Genomic DNA, 25,169 nt, shown 5'->3' with positions numbered 1-25,169 from the left:
GGCATATCTTGTCAAGAATACACAGACGACATAGTCATCTACGAAAGAGGATGATTCGAGAATAAACTCTGTGACTTAGTTCAAAGAGAATTCAACTATACAAAAATGTGGTGTCGATCGATGGGACTAAACGTCAACCCGAATAAAACCTATCTAATTTCCTTCACTAGGACGATAAAACCTTTGAGTCGCAGTGTATATGATAACCCAATATCTACATGCATACACTGTAATTATTGCGGTTGAGTTAATTCAAAAACAGTAGAAATTATTAAGTACTAGCTGACCCGGCAAACGTAGTTTTGCCATATAAAAAATAACTAACTTATTGTAAGTGTGTAAGGATGTGGTATATGAGTGAAAGAGACATGGAGCGCTGTGAGCGACGAGCGATTATAAAAAAAAACAAAACTACGATAGTAACACTAACAAACAATATCAATCTCTTAATGCTATAGCGTGAACAATATTTTTTGTTAGCCCATATTTAGTTAATACAAACAAACTGGATGGTTTACCCACTCAGGAGCATGCCACGTATAATTGTCATATATTTTCACCTCTGAACTTACCATTTAAAATGCTGGCTTCGATAACGTTTTTCATAAATGTTTGAATGACTAATAGCGTACCGTTGCACAGCCGTGGCGGGTTCAAATTACGAAGCAAAATAATCGGACATCCAACCTTCAATTGTAAATTATACGGAGGCATGCCTGGCAAATCCAGTGAGCTCAAAAACTCGCTGGCATCGCAAACTGTATCAATAGATTTGTATGATACCAAGCTCCCTGGCAACAACTGTTGTATCTTCAGATTTAAATCGTCAACGTCCACATTTTTTGTCGCTAAAATTACTCTTTTTGCAAGCCATTCATGATTTATGTATTGTGTGTGTACATCGGGAACAGATTCATTGCACAGATTCTTCATCATTTTCCGCAGTCAGAGCAGGCCACAGTTTTTTCCAGCATGGCTTCAGTTTTTCCAATGATTCTTTCGTGTTTACGATGCATTTTGCAATGTCAAAGTTATTCCAGCATTCCATAACATTCATATCAGGATTACATTCCATATTATCCAATATGATTCTGATGTAATAGAGCTTAAAGGCCTGCATTATTCCTTTGTCCATAGGTTGAAGCAAAGCCGTCGTGTTGGGAAGTAAAAATGACACTTTTATATTTGGATGCATAGTTTCAAGTTCGCGAGGATGACCTGGTGAATTGCCCAAAAGTAGAAGTGCTTTAAACTCTAAATTCTGTTTTTCAACTTCAGAAACAAAACACTTCCGGAACCAGTCACAAAAAATAGCGCTTGTAACCCATGCTTTCTTATTAGCACGCCAAAACACTGGCAGGTTGTCCTTGTTTTGATTTTTTAAAGCCCGAGGATTAAACGATCTGTAAAGCATCAGTGGCTTAATGACACCAGATGCATTCGAACATTGCAGCAGTGTAACTCTATCCTTTGTTGCCTTAAAACCAGGAGCAGACTTTTCGCTTTTAGAAATGAATGTTTTGTTTGGCATTCTCTTCCAAAACAGTGCAGTTTCGTCTGCATTAAATACTTGCTCAGGTTTGTATCCTCCATCAGCTACTAGGTTTGCAAATTCTTCTGGACTTTTAGAGATTTGCCGCGAGTACCAAGAAAGTGTACAACGATTAATTGTAAAGGTCTTTCTTTATGATCCGACATCCAAAAGAGATTCTATAAAATAGGAAATGAGAAAAATTTATTTGGCGGTAAAAATTGCTTCATAGCAAATTGTTGAAATTATTTAGATCTGGCGTAAACTAGGTTTGTAAATACTGCTATTTCGATGTGTAACTTGATAGCAAGTTACGAAATTTTTCGAAAACTACATCCGGCTTTGATAATTCCACTTTGAAAAGTGATTAAATTCCCTTATCCTTGGAAAAGTATTGCAACCAAAGTGTGTTTTTCCATAATAAAGAATCGCGTTTCCTATGAATGTATATGTTTCAGTAAAGCAGTGAATCAAAGTTCTAAATTCTGAGAATACTATCTAGCGATATCGTAAAACTTACTCTATAGCAAATTATTAACTTTCTCTAATTGGGGGAAAAATAGGTTTGGCAATACTGTATTTTCTATATGATTCTTAAAAATGATGAATCAAATTTCTCGAGTATTGAGGAAAACATTTTCCGGTATCTTATTCTACAATTATCAATTTTTTCTAGTTTTGGGGAAAAATAGGTGTGGCAATACTGCAATTTATATATGTTTCTGTGAAGTAATTTCTCTAGTTATTAGAAAATTTTTTTCTGACAACATCTTAAAACTCACTCTACAGCAAATTATGGTTTTGTCGAGTTTTGGGGAAATATGAGCTTGACAATACTGCAATTTATATATTCTGTGAAGCAACGAATCAATTTCCTCAAGAAATGTGAGAAACTTTTCCCGACACCTCCATAAAACTTACTTCATAGTAATTATGTACAATTTTCTCTAGTTCTGGGGAGAAATAGCTTTGACAACACTGTAGTTTCTATATGTTTCTGTGAAGTAATGAATTAAATTTCAATTTCCTTTAGTTTTGAGGAAAAATAGGTTTGACAACAGTGCTATCTGGATATGTTCCTTCCTAATAAATAATCGAAATTCCCAGGTCTCTGAACACTGGGATTGTTACTGAATATTTCATTCTGTAGAAGTTATTAATTTCCTTTATACTAGGAGCGAGTACGTTTGGCAATGCCGCTTTTTCGTAATAACAATGGTAACGTTGCATTTTCTACAGGGTGTTCCGGGACTTGATGCAACATATTTGGGAGTGAATAGATGACGTGAAAATAATGATGCGACATAAAAAAAGTTTCGCATATAGTTATGGTTATTGGTCTTTGTACTTGCGAAATCAGAACTTACATTTAAATATATTTTCTAAATTATACTTTCGAACATTATGAATTTTTATTGGATAATTACGTATATCCATGTTGTGTATGTGCCAGGGACGGTTCAAACCCAATGGTTAACAATCTCTAACTTTAAAAGGGATAACCTGTACAATCGATGATAGATCGATGTATATGCCAAGGAAACCGTTCGCCATAAAGAGATATTCTGAAGAAAATTATTATAAATTGTAATTATTTATTGAAAATACAATTTCAAACATTTATTGCAGAATTAATGAATAAATAAATAATTTTTTGTGGAACATACTATCGAAGGTCATATTACTGGAATAAGGAAAAACTTAGAAAATGATTAATAATTATTTTTCATTTAGTAGACTAGTGTAATTTCTCACCCATGTTATGTGATATTTTTCTAAACATTCATGCACTGTGGAGCCCCTTTCCACATCATAAATGATGTAAAAAATCATCTTAATAACATTTTTCCTAATGGATGGATTGGTCGGAGAGGTCCAATTGCATTGTCACCACGTTCCCATGAATTAAATACAATGGATTCATTTTTTTGGGGATATCTTAAGAGCATAGTATAGGCACTACCGGTAAACATCGCTATAAGGCAGAATCTTGGAATACTCTTCAAAGAAATATCCTCCGTAGACTCCGGAAGTGTATAGAAGTGCAAGATATAAATATCAGGCAACTTACTCTACAGCAAATTATCAATTTTCCCTAGTGCTAGAGAAAAATAGGTTTGGCAACAGTGCTATCTCGAAACGTTTCTTCATGCAAATAATCAAGATTTCCAGTTCTTTGGAACACTAGGCTCGTTTGGCACTGATGCGAACATGATATGTTTTTCCAAAATAAAAAATATCTAATTTTTTCACGTTATGAGGAAAATTTTGTTCTACAACTTTGTAAACCTCTTAATAACATTTTGCTGGATTTCAAGTATCCATTTGGAATTATAAATAAAATTCTATTGAACATTACATTGCTGCATTAGTTTCCAACATATTGGGGGATGAAAATCAATCTACAAATTCCAAATTTAGGTCTCGACGCTATAGGTTCACACGTTATATCTTTTATTGTGTCCTAGATTTATCACGCAATCCTGTTCCTGTAGATCTTTTATATCATAAACAAAACAATTTTCGAATGCAAAAATCTTACAAAGACATAACAATAGGAATATATACCAGGTGTAAACAATAAATATAAATTATTTAAGGGATGGGAACAAAAAATCCCTACACACATTTTATCATAACCCAGTCGGCTCACTTTCCTAATTTTTGTTTTTTAATGTTGCATTGAATAATGAAATACTGAATCTGGCTTTTGCTGGAGTTTGCTCAAAATTTTCTCTTTTCTTTTTTGGATTGTTTTCTGCTTGATCCTGACTTTTTTTCAATCGAAATACCTGTCTCAAGACGCCGACAGATATCGTAAATTGTTTGTCTAGCTATTCCCATTCTTTGAAAAAGATTAACAGTAAACGATTTCTTCAGATCTCGATTTTGTTCATAAATCTTGGCAATTATTATACGTCGTTGGTTTTCTTCTAGATTTCCCATACTTGAAGCTAAATTTCTAACAGAAACGTAACGTTTATATGTACGACATTTGATTACTTCCAATAAATTGTAAAATAAAGTTTGACTTAACTGTCCGTTCCAGAATCTTGCGAGGTTCCTCCTAGAGGCTCTCGACAACCTTCTTGACGAGCGGATGTAAAGACACGTTATTTTTTATACTCTTGTCCTTTGATTAGCGCCTGAAAAACCGACTTGGAGCGAGAGGCGAGGCTAGGGAAGGTGACAGGGCACTCTTGCACTCTCCACACAATCTTCGCCTCGAGTAGCCTCGTGGTGGAGAGTCTGGATCGGGCTTTCAAAATACTTTCCTTGGCTAAAAAAATGTATTTATTCATGACTGGAGTAATTCTGGAAGGTTTCTTCTAGAATAACTTTCATTTGGTCTATCGTGTAATGTAGACAAAACTTTTCCTTTCAAGCACATCATTTATTTACGGAGTCGGGTGCACAATCTGTCGATGAGAAAGACTTATAGTCCGAAAACTTTTGTTTTCTTAAACGTGTTTGGGAGTTGGAAAGTTGTATGGGATCTTGAAAACGTTACAAAGCAGTGTCATTAGTTGGATATCATCTCTGAAGTTGTAGAAGACTCGAGTGCTTACCAAAACCTTTTTTGCGTCTGTTTAATTATTTGTTTAATTATTGAAGTATCCACATTTTGTTCGAATCGAATCTAGTCGAGTACCAGATTATCGGTAATGACTTGAACTAAAATTTGACGTTCACTGAAGTCTGGTTAGTTAGTTAAAACAATATTTGTTGCATACCGTTTACGAAAAACAATTTTATTCAGTGAATTCCGTCGTAGTATTGATAGATGTCTTCATTTTACAGTAACATTTGACATGGCCGCTTTACCGCCTCTCAGTTGTTCCCCTCGAGTCAAAGACGAATTAGTTTATCCTATCACTTGTACGGTGGCAACCAATCTTCTAGCGCCCGTAAAAACTGAAAAGCAAATTTTGGAAAATTCAATGTTAGAAGATGATCCCAACGCTAATTGTGCAGTCTCGGAGGTTCCCAAAGAGAAGACGGGTCCTAGGTGGGGGCCTCAACATAAAGGGGCTCAAGAGTTGGCCAATTTGTATAGTAAAGGTAAGTGAACATTGTTACAGAATTGTTATTTTTATAAATGATTTAAACGAGTTTTCAATTTTCTAAATAGTAATAATATACCATTTTTTGATTAATTTATAATATTAAACAAAAAATAAAGTTCAAACATTTTCATATTATTTACATTAATTGAAAAATTGAATAATAGTAAAGCATTCCAATCATCTTACCTGATGTCAAACCAATGAGAATCGAGGATTGGTTAATCAGTCCCCACACACACATACCTAGTCCTAGGAAAATGCATTTCAAGAAGAACTTCTATCAACTATCAACTTCAAATGAGAATGACATGAATAGATAACTTAATTAGCAAATTTTTTCTTACAAAGCCATTTTGATATTGTATTATTACAACCTATCTATTTCTCTTCTCATGGAGCACCTTTTCTCTTCGATTCCGTCATTCAAGCTCGCAGCATCTGAAAGAAGCGGCAGAGATCGATCTTAAGAAGGGAATTCACTTACTAAAGCTGTCCATACTCGAGACCTTCCCAATTCTTGACTCTGCAAGATAAATAATAGCTGATTTGACTGCTGGTCGTAGTCCAGTTGTTATCTATGCTTTAGATACCTGGAGTAGTTTTCTCTGGTGTAGTCCGCCAGCTCTCTCAGTTGGATTTTTACATAGGTCCTCAGGTCTTGAAATCTTGTTCTGGATGTTTCCTTAAATCTACTTTTGGTCTAACTCTAAGTAGATCTTTCGGGTGTCGATGTATCAAATACCTAGACTTGAAGCTTCTTTCAATGACTCATGGCAGCGTATCATCAAGCTGTAGATGCATACGGCATGATGGGTATAGGGATGGCAATCTTACCTTCCTCGTCCTGTCTAACAGGTTATACTTAAATGTTAGTTTCTTTTTCCGCGATGTCCACGTTGTCTCCTGGTATCTCTCTCTTCTATTCATAGAACATCTTGAGTCTTCTTCGCATTGATGCCGATCTTTCACGTTGAAAATCATTCGTTTATTTGATCAATGGCTTCCTTATGTCTTCGTGTTACCATCGCCGGTTGGGTGCTCCTGGCAGTGGCCGTCAGGGCTGCTTTATCGGTGTTATATTTTTTCATAGGTTTTTATGACAAATGTGGTTTGTGAAATACGAGGATGATAAGATTTGTTTTGTTTTTACCAACCGCAAATTGTTTGAGGTTTGTTTGTTTGAGGACATAGGTATTTTCATTTATTTATTAATAAAAAGGTTAAGAGGTGCCAAATATCGGAAACGGTTTATCAGTTTACCAAATAAAGTATTTTCACAAATTAAAAAATTTCCTCCTCACTTTTGCAGGAGTAGGACTGTGTTTAAATTTTTTTTATGATGATAAGAATAAAAAAAACTAGTTCTGAACTAACGGAAATGTATCTATACAGAGCGTTTTAAAAAACGAGTTCTAAATCTTGAAAAGAAGAACATGTTGATTGAAATTGTTATAAATATCCAGCTAAAGATAAGAAGTGCTAAACATTTTAAAGATTTGGATTCGGAAAGGACGGCCGTATAAGGATAAAATGTTTTCCGTGATAATGTGTTTGATTTCAGGACTACTTTCCATGAAAATTAGTTATTAGAGGCATAAAATAAAGATAAATTATAACGAAAAACATATAAAATGGTCTAAGAAGTAAAAAGTTGAACAAAATGTCTTCTTTAATTTCATATTGTACTAGCCGTTGCCCGCGACTTTGCTCGCGCATTTTTGAATAGTCTTCAGAGATAAAAATTACTGATAAGTATTCTGAAACCTAGTTTTCTCTGTTATTGGTTTAATTATACAAAATCCTTTCTTCTTAATATGTCGTTCAAGGATAATTTTTGCAAAATTTCATATTTCTTTCTTCATCATTGACATCAACTGATAAGTTATTAAATTTATTGGAAAGAAAATTTAACTGATAAAAATGGCGGAAACGGTTTTAGTAATCCGTCGAATTCTAGAATCGATAAATCTTGAATGCACTGAGAAAACCATGGACCAAATGCATAATAGTCCTTGCTGCCTGATTGGTAAACAATAGGTCAAAGTGTTAGGTAAATTCACGACCACGTTACGCCTTAGCTATCTGATCTAAATGTATGGTAAGATGGACACAGACATTTCATTCGAATTGGTAATCATTAACCTCCAATCATGGGTCAATAAAGATCTTCCGCCGGCTCGAAATGTATCTCTCTGGTATACTGATGGTTCGAGGCTAGCGCAAGAGCTGGATTGGGCATTTTTAGTCTACGATTTAGATCTACTCTACGATTGACCTATCCATTTCATCAAATGGTTAGCCTCTTTTGGGAGGAGTCTACGTATTTTGAAAGCAGAACAATGAGATGAGATGTAAAATATCTTCTAGGTATAGCGTGACTGAAAAGCCAAAATGAGTCCCCAAACAATCCACAATTACAAACTGTCAATGCTCTGTAAAATACTTTACTCCCTTTTATGTACATTCATACAAAATTTCAATCAATAATCAAAAAATCGTTCATATTGAGAGGTTATGTTGAAAATGTTACCTACTATCCAGATTTCAAACTTTTAGCTTTAGAAATTTCGGGTGTGCAATGTCAAAATTTCGGTAAGGCCTCAAATATACATTCAAATGTATAAAATTCCAACCGGATATGTTTGTTGTAACTGGAAATCAGATTAGAGATAAAAAAAGGAGAACGGTGTCATATGTAGTGTTTTCGGAATTTACGTAAACCTGTGCTGATAAATTTAACCAAATATTGAATCATAGCAAACTGAATATATTATCTTAATAATAAAATGTTATCTAATAAAACAATTACGTAGTTTTAGTACAGCTTATTTTTCGTATATACAAAGTAGCCAAATATGTGTCTAAAATGAGATCATACATTGTTGACATGTAAAATAAAGGGGTTTTAAAAAATTAAGATCTTTGATCAGGGAGACCCACCTAGATAGCAAATAGCAAATCGAGATTGTTTTCGAAAATTAGTTTTACTATATCTTTTGAAAAATAATGAATGTACCAACAAAAGACGAACAAAATGAATTACGGGAAAGTTATAAAAGGAAAATAAAAGAGAATTTTTAAAGTCAACACGAAGAAAATGAAAAAATTGAAGAAGTATAAGAAATATTAAGAAATGAAAGATATAATATATAGAAAAACAAAAAGAAAGTGGATTGATAAAAAAATAAGAAATATTCGGAAAGATAGACTAAGTAATATAAAACATTTTATGAGAAAATAGATGAAAATGCAAGACATACAAAAAATGAAAAATACAAACGAGGAAGTGATAGAAGAGGAGAGTCAGTTTGAAGAAAATTGAAATACAGGAAAGTTATTGTACGGAATAAAAAGAGAATAGTGGAGAATAAAAAAGAAAATGAAATAATTGAAGAAGAAACGAAAAATACTGCGAACTATCTACTAAAAGCAGCAGAGAAAGAAGTGGGAAAAGTAGAAAGAGGATCAACAAAAGCAAGGCATAATTAGTAAAGTCAACAAGATGTAAAAATAAAGGCAATGGCAAAATTGAAATAAAACAATTAAAAAATAAAAATAGACTGGATTAATGATAAAATAAAAAATATTGAGACATATGGACAATTATAAACACAAAAGCATTTTATAAGAAGAGAAAATGAGAAAAGCGGAACACATAAAGATAAAATAGAAGGAATTCAACATAAACGCGATAAAGTTTTAGAAATAATAAAAGAGATTTATACGGTAAAGTTGATAAATGACAAAAAGAAAAGAATTGTGGCAAATAACAAAGAAATTGGAAAAAAATGGAGACAAAAAGAAAAATGTCTTCTAAAGCGAAGAGAGAAGTAGGAAAAGAAGAAAAAAGTACAACAGTAAAGTGTCATAATTTAGTAACGTCAACAAGGACACAATAGACCCTTTGGGTAGCAGGGTATATAATACCCCAATATCCACATACATACATACAATGTGAAAAATATGTAAAAATAAAGAGGATGGCTGAACTGGTATGGTTAAAAACAATCAACAGGCTAGAAAAAGTGCAATTTGAAGAAAGATGGACCAAATAATAACATAAAAGCACAGAAAATAAATTAGAAAAGCATAAAGATAAATATAAAATAAGAGGAAATATAAATAAAAGCGAGGAAGTGATTGAAAGTTATTGAATGAAATAAAAAGGAAAGAACAGTGGAAACTAACAAAAAAAAATTAAAAAATGGAAGAAAAATGAAAAATACTGACAAATGTGTACTGAAAGCAGTGGAGGAAGAAGTAGGCAAAAAGGAGAGTCAACAAAAGAAATACGGGAAAGTTATTGAATGAAATAAAAAGGAAAGAACAGTGGAGACTAACAAATAAAATGAAAAAATAGTAGAAGAATGGAAAATACTGAAAAATGTGTGCCGAAAGCAGTGGAGGAAGAAGTATGTAAAAAAGAGGGTCAACAAAAGAAATACAGGAAAGTTATTGAATGAAATAAAAAGGAAAGAACAGTGGAGACTAACAAAAAAAAATTAAAAAATGGAAGAAAAATGAAAAATACTGACAAATGTGTACTGAAAGCAGTGGAGGAAGAAGTAGGCAAAAAGGAGGGTCAACAAAAGAAATACGGGAAAGTTATTGAATGAAATAAAAAGGAAAGAACAGTGGAGACTAACAAATAAAATGAAAAAATAGTAGAAGAATGGAAAATACTGAAAAACGTCTGCTGAAAGCAGTGCAGGAAGAAGTAGGCAAAAAGTAGGGTCAACAAAAGAGATACGAGAAAGTTATTAAATGAAATAAAAAGGAGGAACATTTTAAGTCATTAGAAAACGATCAAATGGGAGAACAACTGGAAAAGATAAAACTGACAAAGTATAGTTGGAATGATCTGCATGATTATATAAGTGATGAGAAATATATCGGGAGAGGGAAATAAGCGATAAGAATGGGAAAGTGATCAATTACACAATTAAGGCCGATTCATAAACTTGCTTTGCCGTTTGCCGTTGCCGCCCGCGTGTGACGTTTGCCGTTTGATGTTCATAGCAAATTCTATTTATAAACTTGACGTTGCTGTTATTAACCTGAAAATTTTGTTATCCTTTTTGGCGTGTATAGACAGAGAGACAGTCAAACGTCAAAATCACGTGACAAACGCGAACAAATCTGATTGGCTCTTCTTCTATTGCTACAAAAGTTGCTACCAACGGCCGATGGGAAAAGATAAAATTCGTTTATGATGGAATGTCACCAACGGCAAATTTTGTAACAGCAAACGGCAACGACAAACGGAAAGTCAAGTTTATGAATCGGCCTTATATATTGAAAAATTACTTTTATAATGGCTTCCAGCACAAAGAAAATTGGGAAACATTTAGAAAATAATAAAACTAGTTTGGGTAATGAATACTTGTTTCTTATTTATTATTGTTATGCCAGATATATAAATATTAACCCTCGTTAATACTAATCGTGTCATCTGCACGAAACGTTTCAATTATTTATTCGTTTCACATCTCTCGTTTTTCGTTGTAAACTTGAATGAAAATTCCTCATCGTTGACATAATTTGGCAACGATAACAAATTTCTAAATGGTCGCTAAATTAAGAATTCGGAATAGAACGACTTGACTAACGAGTATATCGTATTTTTGTACATCAGAAAACGTTTTTAAAATAGAAAAAAAAAACGTTTCGTTATCTTACTCCTTTATACAATATGGCACAGAAGAAAGTCTCAAAAATTTCTAAAACAAATTTTTATTGTATGTTCAAATTTCAAACTTGTTTTCAACCATCCACTTTTTACACCAGACATTCTCCTCTGTCCTAACCTCTTATTTTCATTTGTATATATGCTTAAGTAAACGCCTATTTTGAGGAACAAATACAAACCATTATTTGAAAGGGTTAAAAATGTGATAACATTGCTGGACTGAGTGTATAGACTTATGTTGAAAAAAATTAAAAATGATTATCGAAAAAAAAAACATATTGTTTCTTTTTTGAGTCGAAAACTTTTCAGCAACCCTCGTATGTTGGGAAAACGATTATTTTAAGTATTTAAACCGAAACCCAAACAAAATTATATCCTCAAAGTTACACCAAACTGCAAAAATAGTTGATAAGGTTCGTACATAGTTTTTCAATATTTTCACTTTTATTAATTCCAGCTGATAACTCGCTTGGAATTGAACCATTCACTCCCGAATTTTTTGCATCCTGGAACACTCTATATAATAATGTGTTTCTCCCTTAATATCGATTGTTTTTTGTTTCCAACCGTACACGTTTCCCACTATAACATCGAAGTGCAACTTGGTGTTTTATTATTCAACAGATATTTCTTTCAATATTCTGGGGATGTTTGTAACGGCATTCATATTAAATTATTCATATAATCGTTTCTAATTTATATGAAACACAAAACTTAATTTCAAACAACTAATATAATAACCGATAGTTTACTAGCAATATCTATGCTACGATAGATAAGTTGTACCTTAATTTTTATTTTGTATTTAAAATGGATTACTGGAAAAGATCGTGCAGGTTATCCAGAACAGGGCATCAGAGAGAATACAGACATGTGATGAGGTTGGAGGTGGCCGAAGAACGCATTGAAGTATCAATCGCTGAATAGAAGACGAGGTAGACCCTCGAGGACCTAGAAGGAAGGGATTATACAGACCATGAAAGACAGAGCTATACAGGAAATCGAGTGGATATATAGAAACGAAAAACGGCAGAATATATTTTCGAAATATTAAATTTAAAAATTATTTCAGAGGTGAATAATCGGAATCGTTTATTTTGTTATTTTAACACACCTCATCGGAATCTATATTAACGGCGACTACGCTAGATTTCTACCTGACCAGTGGTTCGCAGTTGGAAGTGAGGATGGCGTTTGCTAGGGAATGCTCAAGTACATGAACCAAATAGCGATGCTCTTTGACGTTGTCTTCAGGTCTCAAGAAAAAAGGCGATTGACATCACGCTCTTCAGAAAAGATGTAATTCAATATTCGTCGAGGCACTAGCCAGGAAGGTAGTTGTTTTCTCCTTTGAGGAACGTCAGAATATATTTTCGAAATATTGAATTTCGAAATTATTTCATATATTCAACCATGAATCGGAAAATGTATTCAAAATTACTTTTTTATCACTTCATATTATTTTTTGTTATTATCTTAGTAGTTTATGCATTTTTATCAACAATAATAAGTTGTAATGGTATTTGAACATTTTTTGGAATCACAATTATATATAAATAATAAAAAGATATTTGTACGTACTTGTAAGCGCACGAAATTAACAATTAAAAACACGTATTACCAATGAAATTTTCTCAAATCTCTAATAATAATATTATTAACTATTGTATAAAGAATTAGAAAAATATATCGTTCATATTTAATTTTTTTTTTCAATATATTTTTCATGAGTTGATAAAAGTACCTAAATTTGAGAGTTTTTGAACGTTTAAAAATTCATATCTCTAAAAATATTAACCTTATCGCTAAAAGTTATAGGACCTCTTTTATTTGTATTTTAATAAAGAATATAAAAAAAATTATCCGATTGAAAAAGAACAATTCCTTGCAATTGTTGAAACAGTTTCCGCGTAAACAATATGGCACGGAGTTGCCCCATGGCAACTTGCATTTATAGCATCAGTAGGGCAATTCGCATAAATAAATTGATAGGAATAGTTTTCGGTACTCTTGCCCCGATTCTATTACATATGTTAATTTTAACTAACATCTTATAAACTACAAAAATTTCTAACTTTTCATTTTATCTTTAAATGTAAAATATTTTCTTACAATCGATACTAAAATACTAAAATTAAATAACTCAATTCACAAACTTTGTTTTTTTAAAAAAAATTTATTTAGAAAACCGAAAATTTAATGATAAATTAAAGTTACTTTTGGTTTACTGGCGTACTTGACGAATATCAAACTATTAGGCTTAAAGTATCAGTGTACAAACTGCCTTAAATACTAATTCTCATCGTATACAATAATTATAAATAATTATAAAATCAGTAGTTAAAGGTATTTCTGGTCGATTACAGTCACATTAATTTAAGATAAATATAAATAATTGAAGGTGATACCTTAATGGGGTTAAAGTTGACAATATATAATAGAAACAATTTATTGATGAAGATAAATTTAATGAGGTTAGAGTGCATAATAATGAAAAGGTAATTGAGAATGGTACGCTACTGTGATAAGGACCATTTTGAATCATTTAATTCTAGCATATTTCCAATTATTTATATTCCTTACCGTTCCGTTTAAAAAAAAGTAATTAGATAAGACAGTAGGGTTTGATAGTAAAAAAAGATATTTTTTCATGATTTGACGTGATTTTCGATATAAATTTGAAATTACAAAAACATTATCATCTCCGGAAAAATTGATTTTAGCGACTTGGTGCTGACAACCTTTTTTGTAGAAATTTGAATTTTCTACAAGTTTCTTGTCCACATTTTTTTTGTATCTCTTGTCATTCACGAGATAAATCAAGTTTAGAGGCATTCACTACCTCGCAGGTTCGAGTTAGGGCTTGGCCGCAATAGACACTATTCATATTTAAAACTGAAAAAAACCCGTCCATGGTCGTAGCGACGCTTTGAAAAGTCACCGAGCTATTAAAATTTAAAAATGAAAAATCAGAGTTTCTGTGTTTTTTAAGGGGAAATCTTTATACCCCTCGGTGGAGGGCTTAATATTAGTATTAAGGGTACAAACTTTCAGGGAAGTTTTTTTTGGGAACTCGCAACAAAATTTCACGATGAGACAGGAAAACAAAGTTGAAAAAAATAACACTAACCTGTATATCAATAATAATCTTATATATAAAATTTTTATGAAATTTATTAAGTGGTAAGTGTTGTCCACCCCTAACATTTTTTTATTTTGGGACAAATTTTTTTTCTTTTTTTTTGATAATGTGGCATTTATCAAAAACATACAACACTCTTCAACGATAAATCCTTATGTTTTATTTATTAATTATAAACTTTACTTTTTTTGGCTAGATTTTCATTTTTATTTTGTCCTGACTTTCATATTCATATTTTCGGTCACTTTTTTTAGTTTTATTTGTGTATCTATCGTAGCAATGACTGTCACACGTATCATTTTGATTTTTCTCTGCATGTTAATTTTAACCTCAGCGTAAATTTATCATTAATTTCCAGTGCAATAATTATTTAGGTTTAGATTTAGATTCTTTATCACAAACTAGATGATTGTACCTAAAAAGATTTAATACAAGTGTATAAGTTGATTATAGTTCTTCCAATATCAATTGCAGAAGACAGTTATGTGAGGAACCAAATTAAGAAATGAAAAATAATGTTTATTTCCCGTATAAAATTCGGTAAACGTCTAACAAACCGTCAGTCCACGTGGCCTCATCATCTCCACTGTTTACCAATGGAAACATCGAATCGTTAATATAAATGCATTTCTATTGGCCGAAGCTGTCGGAAGGCGTTTATACACAAATATTCCTGCCAGGCAGTCTGAGATAAGCAGAGGCGTCGTTTGGTGAGATTCATAAATTTCTTTGAATTTGAAGAAATATGGCTGGTTCTTTAGACCATGGGCTAATGAAGACAATGCAATTGCACAGTGTAGTGAGAATGAAGACAAAATAAATTTATACAGTGAGGTATCTACGCCTATGGTAGATCAAACAAAATTGTCGGCAAGGGTTTTTATAATCTTCAATTGATATTGGAAGAACTATACAAACCTTTGCAAAAGATATTGGTCTAAAATATTTCATAGGTTGGATCTCTGAATGAATAAACGACATAATAAGGTAGCTATCTGCCACCCTTTGTTGGACAACGCTTTTGAAACGTGACACTAATTCATAAATTAGGCAGTTTGGTTTATTTAAGTTTTTTTCAGAAACTATGACCCTGGATTTTCATCAGTTTTCTCTGGAAATTTCAAATGTTTGACATGATCTGTAGAAACCTTTGATTTTTATTGCTTTTTTCGTGCGTTAATATTTCCATAATATTTATTCAGTTGTTCCAGATGTTCCCACTCACCAAAATTTAATACCAATATGCTATTTTTATGTTGAAAGTTTTTTAAGTTCAAAAAACCATAAATCCATAACGGAATAGCTCCCCCAACTCATGAGAACGATCATAAGGTATTTTGGTATTTTGTTGGTTTAGTCTATATAAATTGAATATTTAAACTTAAATTTTTTTCTAAAACCGTTAAAAACATCGTGTTTAAATTCATCATTAACCTAGGAATGATATTTATGACATATTTTCGTCAATAAACTGCTAATAAAAAATTATGATTCCATAAAAAATACAATGTGTATTTAGTAGAGAAAGGTGTTACATAAACGCATAAATAATTTCTGTTTTAAAATGTTTATAGTCAAATTGAAATAAGTCGGAATGGCATCATCAAACTGTATTAGCTATAACCTTGTGAACAAACCGTGCATGTTTCAAAAGTCTCGTGCTACATGAATCGTAAAAACATACACACAGTTCAACTTTTGTACGACAAAAATTATGGCTTTTCACATAGGTTATTAGGGTTACTGGAACCGTAATTTTCCTTTCGTTTTTTTTTAAATAAATTTCTCTTCGTCGTATGTTATAATTCTCAAGTAGGTACAAAAGAATTATTAATTAGTATTATTACCACCTACGCCAGTTATATGTAGGATCTATTTTTAGAACGTCAAATAAATTGTTCACAACGAGCTGATTACTTAGTCATCGATTTAATTATTCGTCTTTGAGTCCAAGGAAAGTTTTGTATTCAATAAACAATACTCTGTTTGAATAGACAGACGCGTTTTTTTAATCAAATTTTTGCATTTTTCTATAACTGCCGGTTAAAGTGTTTGCCAACCCTATAGTTTGCGCGATATACAACAAATAAAAACAATTCGATCGATTTTGATATTTATATTTTAAAGAATATTCATAGATGATAATATAATAATAATAATAATAATAAAATTCGATGTCACTAACCCCCTAATTATCTCGCCACTCCTGATGGGAACTATGAAGATTTATTGTAGACCGACCGTCCTCAATGTCTTCATAAGCGGTTCCATATGTCCCTTAGACACTTTGAAGTTCCATTAACTTAAATAACATAAATATATTTAATTATAGTATTTGTATACAATAGAATTAGTATTTAAGAGAGCAAAAACTTGTATAGATAGCCACACATAATCTTGACATCCAACGAGAACAATAGAACCACTTTATTAATGTTTTATGTTAATAAATAGTTTTTCAAAGTTGTGAATTAAGTTATTTAACTCCCTTCTTCTTTTATTATTTCGGTGCACAATTTTCTGTGACAATTTCGACAAATAATCGTCGGGCGATGGTGCCGACCGAATTATTACTTCAAGTACATTCTTCCTTTTCAATTCTCCCAAATATTTAGGAATGCTTGGGATCGTTTTCTGCCGATCTGGCGTTGTCCGGAACGTACTACATACCCTTCTTTCTTCAATTTTATCAGATTTCCAGTCACCATTCTCCCAAAATATCTCCAAACCGTCACCGAACCTCCGTCGTATTTTACAGTCGGGATTACATATGGATCCTTACATCCGTTCTTCCTTTGATGTGCGCACAAACATTCTTCTCGTAGACCCAAAAATCTCAAACATTTACTCATCTCTGCATAAAACTCTCTCCCATTCTTTATGCGTTCAAATTTTATGTTCTTCGACCCACTGCAACCTTCAAAGTCAAACTTGTCTCAATCTCCTTTTCACTGTACTCAAAGGCAGATTGATTTGAGCTGCTACCTCTGAGCCCGTGAATCGCCGATCACGTTTACTGATCAATAAAATATGTTTATCTTTAGCGGTTGTGGTTTTTCGCGTTTGGTATATAAGATAGCGCTTCGACCTTCCCTTGACAATACTGGGTGTGAAGGCGCCTTGAAAACGGGGGAGTTGACGGGAATTTTCTAGTAAACAAGAAAATCCTCATTAATTTTCAGTGAGTCAACTAGGCATAGCAAGTTGGTGTTGGAATAGCTCTAAAACCTTCCGACTAATTCGAAAATCGCATCATCCAATCGGAACAACATGTTGAACCTTCCTCGTAACTTCACCCTTACTTATATGTTATAGCCTAACTTGAGAGGATGTTACAATTTGTTCAAAGACAGTCCTTTCAGACCAGGAATGTTCTTATCCATTAATTGGTCTGGCTCTGAGTTCCCTTGGAAATTCTGTTCTGTACTATGGCTGAAAAAATTCATTCACTATATGTGTAGACATTGGATAAGAAACTACTACTGGCCGAACTAGCATTCTTTCAGTCGTTATCTAAAGGACTAGAGCCATTTCTTGAAAATTTACTAAGTGATTGTCCCCTAATTCGATTTCTTTATGAAGAATTGATTTCGTTTCTGAATAACTCAATGATGCGGTCGGTGCAAAAGTAATTCTTTAAAGCGCTTCTATTCTCAAAGTATACATTTAAAAAAAAGATGCCACTGGTTTATTCTACAACCTCAAAAAATTGCAAGATATCGATTTAGTGTATGCCGCAAGGGCGGCTTTGAAAAAATGCATTGGAGTCAAAGATAATATAGAATATAGAAACTATTTGATGTGCACGGTTTCCAAACTTTTGGAAAAATGCCCCTTAGCATGCAAATTAAATAGAGTAATAAGTTTTTTTTTAATCCCAAGATTAGAATGATCCCGAAATATCTGTCTGAAGCATTTGACATTTTGTTGACTGCAAACAGATGCAACGCAACTACATTGGAAGCAGCATACAAGGCTTTTAGAGATATTATTATGACGAATAAGATCACTTTAAATAAAATGAAACTCTATTCCAGATTTGATAGAGTACCTAGATGATTTTTGGATGGAAATGATCGAAAACAGTAGACGTAGTAAAACAAGTGGTGGAACTTCTTCTAGTAATTTCTTACAGCAATGCGACAACAAAGGGAGGATCTTCTATCAATAAGATTTCGGTTGGAATGTTAAAAGAAGAATCACTTTAACACAAAAGTTTAGTGTACGATTCTCTACAAAAAATTGGTGGATTAAAAAATATAGATATTTGATTTTTGATATTCTCTAACAAGAATTCCTACTCAGAATATGGCGCAAAAAGACGAAAAATCAGAAGATTTGCTGAAAACTGATAAAAAAAATAGAAAAACTGGAAACAAAAAAGAAAAAAATCCTTGAAGACTCTCAAAAACAGCTTGTAGCAGTGGACCAAAAATTAGATGAGTTAAAAAAAATATCGTGGTGGTTTTATTATACTGTAATCAATTCGCAAATTTCAACCGGGAAAATGTGAAAACCAACCTGGAAAAACCAGAAGAAAAACGGGAATTTGATGTTCAATTTTGATCAGACACCCTGCAATACGAAAGAGAAATTTGATTTTGAAATTTAATGAACGGATTATGGGGTGGAAAATAACTTTTGACCGATAGTGTATATACATTTTGATTTCCTCCCTTATTCCTAAGTTACTCATCAATGGATCTCACTAACTCCTGCCTCTATCAATGAAAAATTAAAAAAAAAAGTTGTACACATTTGAAATAGTACCACATTTCTATTAATTTAAGATTTTAATTACTTAATGAATATTAACAATACGCCAAACATAATTTTTCGTAATAATAGGTAGGGAGTGGTATCTACACTAGATAGATAGGGCTTGGGCATGAATTTTCTCGCTGAGTTATTTCGAGATTATTATTTTTAGATTTAGAGTTAGGTCGTTAAATTCGCACTGACACTTTTTTCACATTCCTTGATGAGGAAACAAACTTGTTGTCATTGATAGTTATTATACGTAGAACTCCTCAAAAATTGAACGATGATCTGTTTACTATCTTTATCCATTATTGACATTATAACGTTTTTTTTATTTACTTAACTTATTGTCTTTAAGTTGATTATAGCCACGCATAATATAAAAGCCCGCCTATAAATAATAATAGATGATCTATTGATTAATATAATTGTGTCAAATCATATTTTGATATGGATCAAGTTAGGTCGAAAAGTCAATATTTTCACCTCTTTCAAAAACTACGGACATTTTTATTGTGTGAAACGGAACATTACGTAGTCTCTCAGTTTGAATATCTTCGCGTTTGATTTCGACTGAAACTTTTGGCTTCTACTACGCCAAAGTAACAATCATTGACATAATTCTGCCGCTTTCAAATTTGATCAGTTTCAATTGTTGCAAGTGGACCACACAACGGCAGTAATTAAAAATTGATCCATGTGTTTTTACGTATTTGATATATAAAAATTTCATTGAAAAAAGACGCCGGAGACGTTGGGATGGGCATCCAAATAATAGTGCAAGACTTCTCAGATGATGATACTGCTGAAAAATAAATAGATATAGAATGCGTTGTTAAAATACAACACTAGTTAATAGACTAATAAAATACATGCTTACCAATTTCCTGCATTTCTTTTTCAGTTTTTTTTCTGAATTCGGGAATAATGATTTCGCTATTTTCCTTCCACGTATCCCTTTTCAATTGCCTGTTTTTGTAATCTTCTGATGATGAATCCCATAAATATGTTTTTTCTTTTATTGGGTCAATAAAAAATTCTACGTCCAGATTTTACATGGTACTTCTTCACTCATCAACACAACTCTGCAAACTGTTCAAAATGACGATAATAAATGCCCTGCATAAAAGCACCAATTGAAATCAATGTACTTTTGAACCGCCTGTCGCGACGCGTGTGGTAATTCCACGCGACAGGATTTCAGTACGTCGCGACAACGTGCTTTTAGAAAACGTCGCGTTTTTTGTCGCACCGCGACCAGCGATAAAAAACGCGTGCATAAAAGAGGCCTAAGTGGTAGGCGACGACGCGGTGGTACCGCCTGACTGTCACCCGCGGGAATAGAATTGAATAGATTCAGGAGATTCATCGCCCGCAGACCGTTTAAAAACAATTCGTACAAAATGCCAATAATGCTGACTATATTTTCTAATGACTTTGATGAACATTGAACCATTGACTTTAATGGAAAAGAATAGTTGCAAGGACACAACAATCATAAGCATCTTTCTGGTCTATTCAATTGGAACGTTCCGGTGTAGTGTGGACGCCGGTGACCACAAATACATACAGAAGTCGACATAAATTTGGTAACACTCTTGAAAAATTGGCAAAAGTCTGGCTGTCGAAAAAAAAAATTCAAACGAAGCATGTTCGTGCTTCAGTGAGTTAAGTCTGTGTCATGATAATACGTGGACGCGTTTTCAGAATGAACTACCGAAACAAGTTCTTACTCAACGTTCTTATCTGTTTATCTAACTATGTTTACCGAATTTCAACATTTTCCGCTACAAAATCGTCAACAGTGTCGAAGACGTACCAGTTTACCGTCCGTATTTCCTCCACGCACATCACGAGGATTATTTCGATCGCAAATTGGAATGTTGCGGATGGTACCTCGGGTGCAGTCAGGATGATTACTCAGCTCCAGTATTCCATTTTGTGGTCGGATGAAACAACCTTCAAGCAGACAATCGGTACAACTTCGTGCTCTGGAACGACCAGAATCCTCACTTTTTCATTGAATAAGGATTAAACCAGCCTGAGGTATGTGTGGGCAGGTATCCGTGCGGAAGGTCTGGTGGGCAAATGGAAATGCTCGAAGATTTACGTGGGCGAATGGACAACGATCCGATACTCGCGAATATCTGTGATTTCTTTCTGTGGGGCTTTCTCAAGGACCACGCACCTTTTTCCGACCTCCGAACTGCAATTGAAGAAGAATTTGACATGTTTAGTCGCACTTGCCTTTTTTCCAAATCCCTTTGTAATTTCTTTTAATAAATTCATTTTGACGATGCATTTTTTCTCTTAATGCGAATTTGTTACCTGACTTATGCCGACCTCTTTATGTAATGGTCGTATGTTGCTATTCCCTGTTCCCAATAATAATAAAAATTAGTTTGATTTGAGCATCAGTAGATATGATACTTTTCTGCATAAAAACCTTTCATCTGATAGAGATTGATATTCACCATGACGTATTTCGTTAAAAGGGTGAACGCTATACTTTATTTTTCTTCTTTCTCTTTTTACCGTCACCGTTCAGTACTAAAACTACTCGATGCGTTCAAAATGACTACTCTCAATTGGTAAATATTTCATTAGTAGTGGTTATCACAAAAACATCATCACCATCAGCCCGTTGTCTCTTGGCCACCACCCGACTCCTGGAAGGCTCCATCCAAAACATTCGAATACCAAAATCTGATCCAGAACGGTCTTCTGTTTTCCACAACCGTAACACAGTTTTTTTTAACAATATTTCTATATCATAAGTAAGAATTATTTTTAGTTCTTATCGTCTGGCATGTTTTTTCTATTTTATCGTTTGTTTCAGAACTTTAAACTCATTTATGTTTCTGCGTTGCGTGTATTGATAAATCGTGGGAGTTAAAATTATTATTTTCTCAAACATAAAATGGTACCCGGTTTATTATTTCCAAGAATTTAATCATTTACAGAGTAAAAAATTGATTTTTTTTATAATATTAGCATGTCCGTTATTTCCATTGGGATTCCTATATAATTTTCTAAATAATTATATGTGTCACGACACTATTGCAATAGAATTTCCTGGAAATGGTAAATAAATGAACAACCACTTTTCACTACAATATTTTCACTCGAAACATAATATTTTCATTTCATTTCATAAAAACCTTGAAGGTTTCCTTAACATTGTAATATGATTACCAACGTGATCAAATTCTTTCCATATTTACTATAAATGTCTTGAAACCATGTGTCTTAGTCAGTAGAAGCTTCTTGAATTGTATTACAATTAACGCTAAGACTAATATGTGAGATTTCGCACTTTGCTTTTACATTAAGTACTAAGATAACTAACTTAAATCGTTTCGTCCTCTTCCGTTTTTTCTCTAGGTTGATGTAATCGACGAGCTGGATTGCTTCGATGTTTACGTGTTTTGAGAGCCGCTCTTTATGACTCTTGGCAATGTTAGTTTTTGTATGCCTTACATTGTCTCCAAGTCTCGATGGACGTCACTATTTCGAAATTATCAGGGTACATCAACGATGCTCGTTAGCACTTTTATTTTGGAATCTCCGCAGAGACGAATCTCCACGACAATGTGAGCTCACACATCAGTTCAAACAAACGTTTTTGAACAGGCAAAACATCGAATTGATGGATTCCTTCTTATTCCCGCAGATCAAATATAAATTGCGACGTCAACGTTTCTCTACACCTGAAGAAGCGGTTGATACGTTCAAATCACATGTTTTGGAAATACCTCAATTGGAATGGAAAAAATACTTCGACAATTAGTTCAAACGCATTTCAAAGTGTATGGATCTTTATAGAGAATATTTTGAAATATTAAGAAATAAAGTCATATCCAATTCATCGATAATAATTCTTTTACTTACATTAAATCTGTCAATTCAATGAAATTTTAATAACAATCTTATTTTCTTTTTAATAATATTGATTTGTTTGGAACCCAGACCTAGACTAACTTTCTACGTCACACCAAAGCGGCGTATTGATGATCTTTATAAAGATATCACATTTAAACAACGTTGCCAGATTTTAAAATTAGTATTGATATTGAAGAAAACACTAATGCAGCATTTAACAAATATAGAGTTTAATGAATTATAACTATTTAACATTAATCTCCCAAAAGAAATCTAATTTTCTTTTTTTGTTATTACTCTCTTTCATGTATTTTCTTCAACTAATAAAGACGATTGTGGTAATCAAGCTTTCGAAAATCGAAACAAACCTTCAGCTGATCGCATTTATCCATTGGTCTACTGAGGTAGAAAGGATCCTATCATATGACTACGACCTGATTATCAGATCAGTTTCCGAAAAAAGTTAACGTGAACCGGGTTAATTTCCGAACATTCAGATCATTAAAATATACACGATTCTGACGTTGCTTCCACTCTTCAGTATTCTTTTAATCGTCTGAAGTTAATCCATTTATGGTTACACCAACCATAATGAGATGTGACTTCAAAAAAGCAATATCGAGAGTGGGTGGGGCATCGGTGAAATGGTTTTTTTTGTCAAAAACTCTTGCAAAATCAATGGTACATTGTCGTTGTACGAAATCCAACCTGTACTAGAAAACACATACCTTCAATCGCTCTATCCAGTCTCTATTTAGTCGGTAGGAAGATATTTGCGATAGCTACGATTAACATTGCCTTCAGTAGCGATTTAGAAATGTTCGCTTTTGTGGTCGTTTCCACCCATTTCCACTCACCGTTGATTTTCTTGGAGACTTTCTACGAGAGTTGAAGTCATACTCAAATACCCAGATCTCATCTCCAGTGATTAACTGTCTCATCCAGGTTCTGCTGTTGTAGCAGAAAAAATACGTGCACATCGCTTTTTTTATTGATTTTTTTTCATAATTTAGATTTTTTGGCACTACTTTTTGCACGCTCTTGGATAAGACTATTGAAACTAAAGACGAAGTTCTATTTCATCGTGGCTATCGTCATCCCAATCATGTTGAACGCATCTCCAGTCTGGGCACAAATGTGTGAGAGTATAAACTCCAAAGTTAGCGAAAAATCAGTCTGTGGCAAATAGTGAACGTTTATATATCAGGATACAATTGGATAAGAAAAAGATACTATCAAATTTAGACGGGATTGCCAGGAGAAGATTCAACCCCACTCCAAAATTTAGTTAAGGTAGCTGACGGATTATTTCGCGCCAGGAATCATCCAAGGCTTAGTAAACAACTGAATCACAACCAGTAGTGGAGAAAATAAAAACAAAATGGCAGCCTTAGGTATAAAATGAATATATTCGCGAATTCTGGGGGCTGCGGAAAAGACATATGGCCCGTGTCTTAGGATCCACGCGCGTGCTTAACCTCTCAGAACAACGTAATTCGACTAGAGACAAGATGCGGTCGATTCGAGATGTTCTCGCGTGAATGTCGAGTGGACCATTGATTTGATCGACCCTTCGCTCGACAGTGTGCCCCTTGGGCTCGTATAAAGAAGTAAATGGAGAGGTTTTCACGAATCAGTGGGGAGTTGGTTTTTCCTGAAACTTGTTAGATTTTATATTGTAGAGGATTGGACGTTTTCTTTGTTGATAGTCAACGACAGATGTAATCAGTATGCTGAAAAGGTCGATATACGCGGTAACGACAGCCCCTTAACGTGGATCCATTTCTAAAATTTACGGTTCATTTTAACTGTATCTTTTTGACCTACACTTATCTCCATGTGCAAGGATGTCTGAAGATTTAAGATTTCACTAAAATTGACGCTTTAGAAATATATCCACCTTAAATCTTCTAATCCAGAGGCATGAAGTTAAACTTATTATACAATGTTGTGGGTTCTCCGGAAAATTTTCATACCTTCTAATATACAGTGCGTCCATAAAGTAACGCATTCTTGTTAAGTAACTTAATTGCACTGTAATTGTTTCATCTCTATTTGTTGCCCTCTAACCCTATTTTTAGGGTTGGAACTTTCCCG

The 25,169-nt window shown here is 33.4% G+C and overlaps 2 protein-coding genes across 3 annotated transcripts in view; one reads left to right on the top strand and one right to left on the bottom strand.

Moving 5' to 3' along the window:
* LOC130901215 (plasmanylethanolamine desaturase) overlaps positions 1-25,169 on the top strand; it is a 41,689-nt gene that overhangs the window by 9,728 nt on the left and 6,792 nt on the right. For both annotated transcript variants that reach the window (XM_057812420.1, XM_057812421.1), the window contains exon 3: positions 5,333-5,593. In XM_057812420.1, the coding sequence (XP_057668403.1) occupies positions 5,344-5,593 (250 nt within the window). In that variant the 5' untranslated portion in view covers positions 5,333-5,343. The remainder of the gene's footprint in view (positions 1-5,332; positions 5,594-25,169) is intronic.
* On the bottom strand, positions 914-1,531 carry LOC130902115 (tigger transposable element-derived protein 1-like). The gene has a single exon (XM_057813952.1). The coding sequence runs from the start codon at positions 1,529-1,531 to the stop codon at positions 914-916; it is 618 nt and encodes a 205-aa protein (XP_057669935.1).

This window comes from Diorhabda carinulata, chromosome X (genome assembly GCF_026250575.1).
Source record: "Diorhabda carinulata isolate Delta chromosome X, icDioCari1.1, whole genome shotgun sequence".
In the NCBI taxonomy this organism is placed as follows: domain Eukaryota; kingdom Metazoa; phylum Arthropoda; class Insecta; order Coleoptera; family Chrysomelidae; genus Diorhabda; species Diorhabda carinulata.
This window is presented reverse-complemented; position numbering and strand designations above follow the sequence as displayed.

Bases quoted from the DNA above. Each gene is read 5' to 3' on its own strand.
- LOC130902115 (XM_057813952.1), bottom strand. From the start codon at position 1,531: ATGCCAAACAAAACATTCATTTCTAAAAGCGAAAAGTCTGCTCCTGGT.